This window comes from Bos mutus, chromosome 15 (assembly GCF_027580195.1).
Source record: "Bos mutus isolate GX-2022 chromosome 15, NWIPB_WYAK_1.1, whole genome shotgun sequence".
Taxonomy (NCBI): Eukaryota; Metazoa; Chordata; class Mammalia; order Artiodactyla; family Bovidae; genus Bos; species Bos mutus.
In genome coordinates, this window is record NC_091631.1 from 19,995,147 (window position 1) to 20,007,329 (window position 12,183).

Consider the following 12,183-nt stretch of genomic DNA (forward strand, 5'->3'; position numbering starts at 1 on the left):
CTTCCTGCAAAAATGGAGTAGTCTGTATCTGCACTGTCCAGTGTGGTAGCCTCTAGGTTCATGTGGCTGTTGAGTACAGGAAACATGGTTAGTGTGTCTGAGGAAATGAATTTTTAGTTTTATATAATCTGTAAGATTAAATGGTGACATATGTTACTAGTGGCTACCATGTTGAACAATACAGCTTTAAGAATTTGTAGTCAAGTTGGAGGAGCAGACAAGGAATTACAAAATGGTGTAACATGATATTCATCTACATTGGGGTGGATAGGATTACTCCAGACTTGGGAGGTCAAAGTTGAACTTCTAAAGGATAAGTGGGAGCTTGGATAAGATCCTTATCCAAGCAAGCAGCATATTTAGGTTCTAGAAGGGAGTGCAGCCCTGTGCTTTGGGCAGCTGTGAAAAATAAGTTCCTACATCTGGGACATACAGTGGCGAGGGATGACTAGCAAAAAGAGATAAAAGTGAAAAGATAATCAGGGTTGAATTCCTTGCATGTCTCAAGCAGGGGAGTTACTTTATTTTGGCCACACCGCATGGCTTGCAGAATCTTAATTCCCAGACCAGCGATTGAACCCATGCCCCTGCAGTGGAAGCACAGATTCTAACCACTGGACCACCAGGGAAGTCCTGGGAGTAACATAATCAGACTTAGTTTTTAAGAGATCACCCTGATACTAATACAGACTAATCAAGGATAGTTTAATAAAGGATGATCGGAATAGGAGAGGCCAGAGGCAGGAAGCCCAGTTAATAAACAGGCTGTAAGACATAATTGAGACAATAACATTAAGAATGGAAACCAGTAAATGTTCGGAGAAGGATTAGGAGAATGTCTAAACAGGATTGGGTGTTGGAAGAAATGCATCATCTATCTCTGTTGTTAGAGCCAAAAACTTGGGTCAGTTTTGGAGTACTCTGGAAGCCTGTGTAATAGGCTTATGGTTGAGTGTACTTAAAATGAGTACAGTGGCAATGGAATTGAAGTGAGAAGAAAACAAGTGCTTTCCCAGAATGATGTCTGGGTGTTACACGATTCCCTCCTTGATGTCCACAGTATATTTTCATGATGTCTTGTTAGTCAAACAATGTTTTGATGCTTCTAGCCCCCAGAGATCAACCTTTTTAAAGATCTTTAGCTGTTCTCTTCATATCTTAACACTAACGCAGAAAAAAAAAAATCATGTGTTGTCCATCTGCCTATTTTGCAATTTTGTATTCGCAAAGCTACATGTTATTCTAAATAACTTCCAGGGTATGGGACATTAGAATTCTGTTTTTAATAAAACATAAAAAGGAGAAGAATCAAAGGAAATCATGCAGCACAACACTTTTTTAAGGCGTTAGTAATGCCAAGTTCAAGAATACTTTGAATCTTTTATTTATAGTTCCATTTCAGGTGAAAATCAGTTTTCTAGCCAATCTCTGTATGAAGCAGTTATACATTGGGGCCATAAGAAATTGAAAAGAGATATGGAGATTCATCTACAGGAATAAATCCATATAGGGATGAATTTTGACTGGGAAGAATTATTTGAAGTCCCAGGAATAATTCAGTGGGAATATTTGGTGGAAATCTATTAGCACATATTCTTTATAGTAAGCATCTGATTTACTAATTACTTAGACTTTTTCTGTGAACATAGAAAACTCACTATTTACATATTTACCACTATGTTCTACTACTCTTTCAAATATCCTGTTTCATTAAATTAGGCTCATCTTTTGGACTATGAGAACCAGAGTGGACATCAGGCTATATTAAAATGAGAGTACTGACATAGTTTTGAAATGAGAATGTAAGGTACTTCTTTTAAATACTAATCCAAATACACAACAGGTAACCTTGTTACATATAGAACAAAAAAGAAGTCAGAGAGTGAGATAATCCATTGTCCTAAGGGGAAAAAAAAATCTACATTCCCCATTCCTCTGCCTTCTGACAAGTTGGTAGATGGTTCTTAAGAAGTAAGTGCCTCATAAGGAAGAGCTTAGGTATTTGATAGTCAATAAACATTGCTTGGAAAAGATCCCTATTAAAATATTAAAATGTTGTTCTTTGCTACATTTGGATGATTTGGTCTTAAAAACTGAATTTCATTAAATTCCATTAAATCTGTTGGCATAATTAATATGGCATCTATTCAAAATTAATGTACATTTTTAATTATAATGGATTCAATTCAAAGTCTTGGCTAGTACCAGAACTATATAATTGAATACAGTGTAAAAGAAAAAGGCCAAAAGCATAACGAAAGTGAAATTGCAAAGCACAGTTCACTTTGCAGAGAACTGGATAGACTGCATAAAAAATCAGGAATAAAGAAAGCCCGGCAGGCATCATTCATCCAGCAGCTGGAGCAAATGTTAATAACAATAGCTAATATTTAGTGAGTGCTTACTGGGTGCCAGGAACCTTATGTGTTATTTGTTTTTTAGAATATTTCTGTAAGGCATTTAACTAGTCCCAGTTTTATAGATGAGGTTTAAATAACCTGTCCAAGGTGTTTAACTAGTAAGTGGCAGACCTACAGTTTGAACTCAGCCCCAGAGATTCCTATTTAGGCTGGATGGAAGTATTGAATACTGAAGGAGATGATGAAGGAGCTTAGCTTGCAATAGCTATGAGAATGAGCAAGTCAAGTCTTAGACTAAGCTCTAAACCTGCTCAGCAGGGAGATGCTCAGTAATGAAAGAGAACCTGTTGGTTGAAAGCATCCCTCATCATTACCCTCACCCCAGTGCTGTAGGTGTAGTCTACTAGAACTTTTGTGTAAATTCCTCTTTAGTGATAATTGGCTATGAACCTAAAGTGGCGCCATTTTTAAGTAGGGAAAGACAATAACAGCTCCTGGGAATGATGTGGGATAGGATAGTAATAAGTCAGAATTTAAATGGGGAGAAAAAGAAGCAAGACTGCATAGAAATAGTATCCATTGAAATAATCAGTGTGTTAACGTGTCACGCCTGGGCATTATACATGTTAATCCCTTAGTCATGCATTTGGGAGCACTTCCCTCCCCAGATAGTCTACTCAGGGAGACAAGTATGGGCAAAAAGTTGTGGCAAGGAGAATGTCATTAAAAATAGAATCTGAGTGAAACTGTTTCTTGAGTTTTGCTTTCAAAGATACCCATCCATAACTGACACTTGGGACAGCACCATTTTACAAAATTAACGATTAATAATGTTTTCTCAGTTTTGTGTTCTTAAAAACTTCTACGTGATTGCCTCTCAGGGGATTTAATGTTTTTCTTTTTGACATGCATGTCTTTATCGTTTTGGTGGCTTATATAGGAAGGTAAACTCCAACAATAATTTACTGATGGTGTTCCCAGTTTTGCCCTTGCATGAGTCATACAAATACTGAGCTGTGTGTGAAGTTCTTTAAAACTATATAATTAATAAATTATCTCATTTCACAAGCGTTCTCTCCACTAGTTTGTGTGCATAGCATCTTACTATGACTACAGTTTATATGCCTCTCCTTTTCCTTTTTCCAGGAAAAAAAGTCATGTAAAAAAAGGATTTCAGAAGCTTTACCCCCCCCCGCCCTTATTACCTTTATGATTTTTGTTTCTTCAGTAATTATTGTTTTCTTTACATTCACAGTCATTTTAGAAGAACCATTAAAGAGTCATGAACAATAATAAGGCCAGTGCATATCCTGCCTTTGCTGATTATAAATTTTTAAATATCTGGCAAACAGAGTTAATTAAAAATCAGTCTGTTACTAGGATTTCCTGTTTTTTGAAACTTTTGAAAGGTTGAGCATACAAATATCTTACTCTTTAGTCAGAACTTTTTCTTAATCAGTCTTTCCTTAATCAAATAATAAGTTTGATTACATTTTAGTAAATGTGTTATTTGATATTGTGGACTCTTTCATCAGATTTCACTTGAATCAAGAAAGGTAACACCTGTGGGTTGGTTCACAAAAGCTGCTTTTGTTCAATGGACACCCGCAGGCCATGAGGCAATTACATTTGTTGCTTGTACTATAAAGGAGGCACTTAACTAGACCTCAGTAAGTATAGCTGAGAACCAGAGGCTTGATTCTTTTGTCCTGCCCTGAGATTAGGTTTTATCATAGCTCAGGAGGTAAACCTCTGACGTAGAAAGGAAAAACCAAGAATGATTTAAGGGTTCTTTTAATGCTTTAAAAGTTAGCCCTAAAGCTAGCTTTATCTGAGACACTGGGAAAATTCAAAGTTGAGCAAAAATTTCTAAGTGGCATTGTAGACATATATTCCATATATTCTTACTCAGTCTTGTGCATTCATTCAAGTTGTCATGGCATATTTCCAGAAGTACAAACAGAAAAAGTAATTAGCTATTTTTAAAAGTTTTGGTTATGAGAAATGATGAACAAAGACATGGAATTAGGATTTCCACTTTTGGCCATTTGTAAAACATTTATTATAAATATGAGTTCTACTTTAATTGGGAAGTTATAATGGCTTTTTATAAATAATTTAAAATACCCGTGGAGGATTCATGTTGATGTATGGCAAAACCAGTACAATATTGTAAAGTAATTAGCCTCCAATTAAAATAAATAAATTTATAATAAAAAAATAAAATATATTTTAATATATTTTATCTGTTAATATTTTATTATAATAATATTGCTATAGAACTTTTTTTCTTACCTGGTTTGAATTTTGAACTTAGTGATAACCAATAGATTAATCCAACAGACAATAACTGTGTTTTGAGTTAGGAAATTTTTGTTCTGTTTGTTGCTTCATTCCACTCCACTCACCTGAGCAGAAAGGTCAGGTTTTAAGTTTTGGACCCACACCAAAAATGTGTTGTACTTTATATTTATTTAAATAAATAAGTTCATAGCTAGACTAATATTTCAGTTACCCAGAGGTCTAGTGACAATACTATAATTGCAGTCATTTACTTGTACTGTGCAAAGAAGCAGCGCCTGCTGTATGGATTGGGAGTTGGGTCTAATTCCACACAAGCAAAGAAAAAAAAATTGTTTTTACTTCAGTAAAGCTCTTCCTGACCCGCATTGTGATGGACAGTGTTCCCTTTTTAAAAAAGTACAAGTATTACTAAAATAACTAGGCATATTAAGACACATATATGTGTGTGTACATATATATGTAATTGAATTATCTAAGTAATACATGGGAGAAGGCAATGGCACCCCACTCCAGTACTCTTGCCTGGAAAATAGGACGCAGGAGCCTGGTGGGCTGCAGTCCATGGGATCGCTAAGAGTTGGACACGACTGAGCGACTTCACTTTCACTTTTCACTTTCATGCATTGGAGAAGGAAATGGCAACCCACTCCAGTGTTCCTGCCTGGAGAATCCCAGGGACGGCAGAGCCTGGTGGGCTGCCGTCTATGGGTCGCAGAGTCGGACACGACTGAAGCGACTTAGCAGCAGCAGCAGCAAGTAATACATACTGGTCCCAAAAATGTAAATTTTGAAATACATAAAATTTTGTGGGTTTTTTTTAAAAAAGTAATTATACCTAAGCATAGCCTGTAATTTTTTTTCACTGACTGTATCCATGTTTTAAGTCCTATTGTTATTGTGTAGTAGTGTAACTCTCTTGTGACCACATGGACTGTAGTCTGCCAGGCTCCTCTGTCTAAGGGATTTTCCAGGCAAGAAATACTGGAGTGGGAGAGACCCAATTTCCTTCTTAAGGGAATCTTCCCAACCCAGGGATCAAATCCACATCTCTTGCATTGGCAGGCAGATTCTTTACCACTGAGCCTCCAGGGAAGCCCCAAGTCCTTCTATTAGCTGTCTGCTGGGTGTGACTATTCTATAAATAAACTCTATTTAACTTCTGCCTACTGAGGAATATTTATTCTATTGTCAACTTTGAGATGCAAGAAATACCATATTCAGCTTCCTTGCTTATACATATGGCATGCTGAGTTTGGCAAATCTTTTTGAGGTTTGGATAGGCAAAGGATAGAATGAAAACATACAGGGGATGCCACTGAAGGGGAATCAAGGTAGAGATACCAAATCACACCTTACTTAAAAATTTTTAGTTCTCAACCAGAAGGATTCTCTTCATATTGTTATGAGGTATGCTAAAAAAAAATAATAAGACTGTAAAAATTAGATAATTTGAACATGTAGCAATTATGGAGTAACTGGTGCTGAACTTGCTCTCCTTCCATAAAGAACTGGAAAACTGGACAAACTATGTAAAATAAGTGTTTTCAGACAGTGTTCAGCAGGCAGTACACGCCAGATTCCTGGAGAAGGGAAACGAACAAACCTTATATTTTCCCCTACTTCTGCCTTTAAGGCAGTTTGCAGAGGTTCCGAGGAAGGAAAATTCAATCAAAGGACAGTGGTGTTGCTGAGTTGAGGAAACAGAGATTAGGGTAGAGGGACATTTAAGTGGTTGGAATTTATGCATCAAACCACTAGGGAGAAAAGAGCCACAGAATGATCTTGAGAAATATGCACAAGTGTTCTCTTGGATTTGGGGCTGAACACTGAATTGTGCCCGCATATGGTGAAATTTGGGCTTCCCTGGTGGCTCAGACAGTAAAGAATCCACTTGCAATGTAGAAGACCCGGGTTCGATCCCTGGGTCGGCAAGATCTCCTGGAGGAGGAAATGGCAACCCACTCCAGTATTCTTGCCTGGAGAATCCCATGGACAGAGGAGCCTGGCAGGCTACAGTCCATGGGGTCGCAGAGTCAGATACAACTGAAGCAACTTAGCAGGCATGGTGAAACTTAAAGACTGAGCAAAGAACAACTAGTGGGGATCAGCCTAGCAATTTCCAGAGGTCACACAGGGCTGAGAGCCATTGGAGTTTTTACCAGCCACAGGGGAAGGATCTCACTGAATATCCAGAGTATGCAGAAGAGACCGTGGAATATCATGCCTTAGGAGTGGGCTAGACTAGCCCTTGGAATAGTCAGTATGAGACCCAACTTAAAAACAAGGCTTGAAAGGAATAAGCTGATTCACAAACTTAACTGCCTTCTAAAAACCAAACAGACCTCCTCAACATTCAACGCTGTCTTAAAACAAAATCCGCTCAACAAATGAGTGTTCAGCTCAGTCACAGATATGTAAAGAAGTGGGAAAATGAAACCCATGACAGAAGAAAAATAGATCCAGAAATGACAGAGATAAATGACAGAAGTAATAGTCATGTGCTATTAAACAGTGGTCCCCAGTTTCTTTAGCACCAGGGATCAGTTTCCTGGAAGACAATTTTTCCACTGATCGCAGGGGATGGTTTCAGGATGATTCAAACACATTTATTGTGCCCTTTATTTCTATTATTATTATTATTATATCAGCTCCACCTCAGATCCTTAGGCATTAGATCCTAGAAACTTCGGGACACCTGCTCTAAAACATTAATTATAAATACTTTCAAGGATCTAGAGGGTAAATATAAGAAGGGAAGAAGTGCTAAATAGAAGAAAGAACCAAGTGAAATTTTAAGAGTGTAATTTATATGGTCTTTACAGCAGGTTGAAAAATGCAAAAGAAAAGATAAAGATCCTAGACTGTGAAGAAATATTTGCAATACCTGTCAAAAGACTTGTACTCGAGGTATATAAAAAAGACCTCTTAAATGAAGAACAAGAATTCATTTTTAAAATGAGCAAAATATTTTTCAGTAGACATTTCACAAAAGATATACTAATAGGTACTAGGAAACATACTTAAGAGAAATGCAAGTGAAAACCACAGTGTGATAACAAAATAGCCTACTAGACAGGCAAAACTTTTAAAAACTGAAAATACCAAGGTTATAAAGCAACAGAAACACACATACACTGGTGCTGGGAATGTGAAATGGTATTATTTTAGAAAAGTTTAAGGTTAAACATACACTTACGACCCAGAAATTCCACCCTTACGTATTTACTGGAAAAAAATAGATGTGTATACATCAGTGTTCACAGCGCTTTATTTGTAATAGCCAAAAATTGCAGGTTACTCAAATATCCATCAACAGGTTCATGGGAAAAAATACTGTGATTTACAATGGGATATTCTCAGAAGGGCTTCACGGGTGGCTCAGTGGTTAAGAATTCACCTGCTTGGGCAGGAGACACGGGTTTGACCCCCCAGATCCCTGGAGAAGGAAATGGCAACCCACTCCAGTATTCTTGCCTGGACAGAGGAGCCTCACAAGCTACAGTACATCGGGTCACAGAGTCGGACACAACTTAGCGACTAAACAACAATACTCAGCAGTAAAAAGAAATGCAAGACTGATACATGTAACAGGTATTAATCATTTAAAAACTGCTCAGCAAAAGCCAGACACAAAATAGTATGTACCATGCAGTCTCCTTTATATGAGATTTAGGAACAAGTTAAACTAGGCTCTAGTAACAGGAGACAGATCACTGGTTGCCTAGTACCAAGTATAGGGGTGGGAGGTTGACTGGAAAGGAGGGAACTTGGCATGATAGTAATGTTCTACATCTTGATTGTGGTAAGTAATTACACAGGAGTGCACATTTGTCAAAACTTAAAATGAGTCCATTTTACTGTAAAGTATATGTCTATAAAATTGATTTTAAAGTGTACACCCTTACCCCATATCAAAAATCAGTATGTGTTCCAAAAGTAATTTCAAACATAATGAATTGATAGTGAGTGAGTAATTGATAGAGGGGTAGGTCAGCAAAGGTGACTGATTTTAAGACTCAAACTTGAAGGTTTTCCTGTTTATAGAGAGTGAGTGAGTGAGTGAGTGAGTGAAGTCGCTCAGTCATGTCCGACTCTTTGCAACCCTGTGGACTGTAGCTCACCAGGCTCCTGCGTCCATGGGATTCTCCAGGCAGGAATACTGGAGTGGGTTGCCATTTCCTTCTCCAGGGGATCTTCCCGACCCAGGGATCGAACCCAGGTCTCCCGCATTGCAGGCAGATGCTTTAACCTTTGAGCCACCAGGGAGTTTATAGAGAAGCTCTTATTAAAGGTACCATCAGTGATGAGGCTGCTCCCTTGATTTGTGTACTTTATGCTGCTGCTGCTTAGTCACTTCAGTCATGTCTGACCCTGTGAGACCCCATGGACTATACAGCCCGCCAGGCCCTCTGTCCGTGGAATTCTCCAGGCAAGAGTACTGGAATGGGTTGCCATGCCCTTCTCCAGGGGATCTTCCCTGGCTATCCCAGGGATCGAACTCTGGTCTCCCGCATTGCAGGCAGACTCTTTACCATTTGAGCTACCTGGGAAGCCCACATATACTATTTCCAGATATACTATTTTGTTGTTTTCATCTGTGACCTGAGATGTACTCATTTTTCTATTTGAGCAGCCTTATGCTTCACAGCATATAAATCAACTTATTATATAGGTATGAACTAACTATGCTATTGTCCCTAGAACCTATAGTAGTTCTACCAGTAGGAGTTAATGATCTTACCATATCTGATATTCTTTCAAAATACTTTTATTCTTTCTCTTCAAATAGATTTGACACTTAAGTGTATCTAAATGAAAATATTTAGCTTGATTCATTTTGGGCTAATATTTCTACATAAAGACATTCCAAAATTATATCTGATGTAAAGTGTACTTCATATTTTACATGCTTGTACAAATTAATTTTTCCAAAAGTTAAAATTCAGAGGTGATGGCAGTGGAGGTGAGGGGAGAAATGAAATAGGCAGATCACAAAGGATTTGGGGGACAGTGAAAATATCCTGTATAATACTGTGGTAGAGGATCCATGTTGTACACTCATCCAAATTCACAGAATGTACACCACGAAGAGTGAACCCTAAGTAAACTGTGGGACTTTGGGTGATTATGATGGTAGTGTGAGTTCACCAGGTGTAACAAACATGCCACTCTAGTGGGGGATGGCAGTAATAGGGAGGCCACGCATGTGGGGGGTGGGAGGCATACGGGAAATCTCCGTACCTTTCTCTCATGCTGTGAACCTAAAACTGCTCTAAAAGATGGTCTTTAAAAAAACAAATTGTGACATTTAAAAAATCGGTCATTTCTTACTAAACCTAATAGGACTATTTTTCTTCACATAAGGTTCCCAGGTAATAACCAGTCAAAAGAATAGTGAAAATTAATTCCTTCCCAATAGATCGTTTTGGCTAGTCAGTAATTCAGCTTTCTTGGGTAACAAAAACTGTAAAAAAAAGAAACTTTAAAATACAATTTTAAAAACAATTGGTGGAGAGTAATTTTTAAAGTTTATATTGAACAGACATTAATAGACAAATGTCTCATATCACAGAGCACTTTTTACAGTAACATGTTCTAAATATGCTTATGATTGTCATTGAGTAAAAATTTAAATTTATGTTATTTACCAGTTAATACACAGGACATATATAAGATCTTTTCATTTAGTAGAGGGTCACCATCATTAATTTCACAACTGATGATTTTATAATAGGTCCTTCTAGTTCTTGATGGTCATTATTGAAGTATATAATACATTGAAGATATGGCCTGTACAAAGGCAGAACAAGGATCTTAATTAGAATTCTGACAAGCCCACTCCAATAAAATGATGAGATTATTTGTAATTGATGTCACAATCAATTACCACTTACTTCATCATGAACATTCTAATAGGTCTGGCCTTGGTATTGGCCCCAGGATGTTGCTAAGTGAGTGGCTGCCCTGCTTATGCTGTTATTGAGACAGGGGGGCACATTTTCAGTCAGCATCCTAATGACCTCTTTTGAAGTCTATTAAATTAATGACCCTGTCACACTGTTTTGATCTCTCATAACCTCAGTTTGGGGTTTGTATAACAAATTAATGTTTGGGAACCATGTGGCAAAAGAGATAGGTCTTTTTAAAAGTTGAAATATTAATACTCCTTACTAATATTTAGTAAAATTTATTTTATTTTGACAGAGATAATAGCAAAAATGCAAACCATAGGGTCTGACTGTATTTTACAAAAGAACTTTAGGACATTCCTTGCTACCTCCAAAAGACATAATTTTTTTATTCATAGTATCCATATTTGTTTTGAAAGGGGGTGCTTTCTTCTCTAATTCTAGGTGCCAAAGGGTCATGTCTGGTTAGAAGGTGATAATCTACAGAATTCTACAGATTCCAGGTACTATGGACCTGTTCCATATGGACTAATACGAGGACGAATCTTCCTTAAGGTACTACTGTTTTCTGCTTAAGATGCAGGCTTCTTTTCTGAGCTGGGGAAAAAAAAAAACAAGAAAAGAAAACCAGTTTCTTTCAAATGATCTTTGAAATCTTTAGGCTGTTACAATGGCTACACCTTAGGAACATGTTAACCATAATAGCTATAATAAACATTACCACTCCCCCATTAGCACAAAAAATTGAGAATATTTTTGTTTGAATAACAAAGTTCAAATTACTTTAGTGGTAGCATAAGAAGCTTTTAACTTTCCAAATTTTAATTTTCTCTCATACAACTTTTCTAATCATATTCATACCCAGGGCACATATTAATATGCATTTGCAGAAGAGCAGTCTAGAGTCCAGCTAGCTGGAATGCAGGGATGTTCCAGTTGTTAGTAAGTTGTTAGTAAGTTACTAAGAGTCATGTGCATCACTGTAGTAAATCACTGAGTCAGAGTAAAGATTGTTGTTGTTGGCCTTTCCATTTTGTCACAGGCAGTAAGGAGAAAAACAGACATGAGTACTTGGTGCTGTTGGATAATTACAGGATTTTTTACACTTAAGCAGATGTTATACTCAAGTGCTTAGGCTTACAGTTAATTTTGACAGTCGTGAAAGAAAATATACACACATAAACATCTTATTTCTTATATAATGTTTGAATGTTGCACATTTTAGATTTTAAGTATGTACACAAATACAGATTTACTTTCTACAGTGTTATTTTGATGTGGAAAATTTGTTCTTGATTGTAGAATAAGGAGAAAGGGATGACAAGGGAAATATGATGATGCTAATAACATTGCTTTATTGTCTTTAATCACATTTGATTTTACAGATTTGGCCTCTGAATGATTTTGGATTTCTACGTGACAGCCCTAATGGTCACAGATTCTCTGATGAGTAGCAAACATTTATTCTTTTGATTTGATTATTGTCTTCTGTTCAAATGAGTTTACTGTCACTAAAACCATGTACTTACTAATAAACTATTTGTTATTCAATTTTAGTTATTTTTAATTGTTAAATATAAAGAATAAGCACCACACACTCTGGAAGCTAT

General features: G+C 37.0%; 1 protein-coding gene across 14 annotated transcripts in view; it reads left to right on the forward strand.

Moving 5' to 3' along the window:
- IMMP1L (inner mitochondrial membrane peptidase subunit 1) overlaps positions 1–12,183 on the forward strand; it is a 478,402-nt gene that overhangs the window by 457,684 nt on the left and 8,535 nt on the right. For 12 of the 14 annotated variants that reach the window (XR_011467019.1, XR_011467020.1, XM_070383620.1 and 9 more), the window contains 2 exons: positions 11,018–11,128; positions 11,959–12,023. Coding sequence is in view for 12 of the 14 variants with exons in the window: in XM_070383620.1 (XP_070239721.1) it covers positions 11,018–11,128; positions 11,959–12,023 (176 nt within the window). In the remaining 2 variants the exon portion in view is untranslated. Of the gene's footprint in view, positions 1–11,017; positions 11,129–11,958; positions 12,125–12,183 lie in introns of those variants that run through there. The other 2 variants (XM_070383623.1, XM_070383622.1) reach the window with 2 other exon arrangements.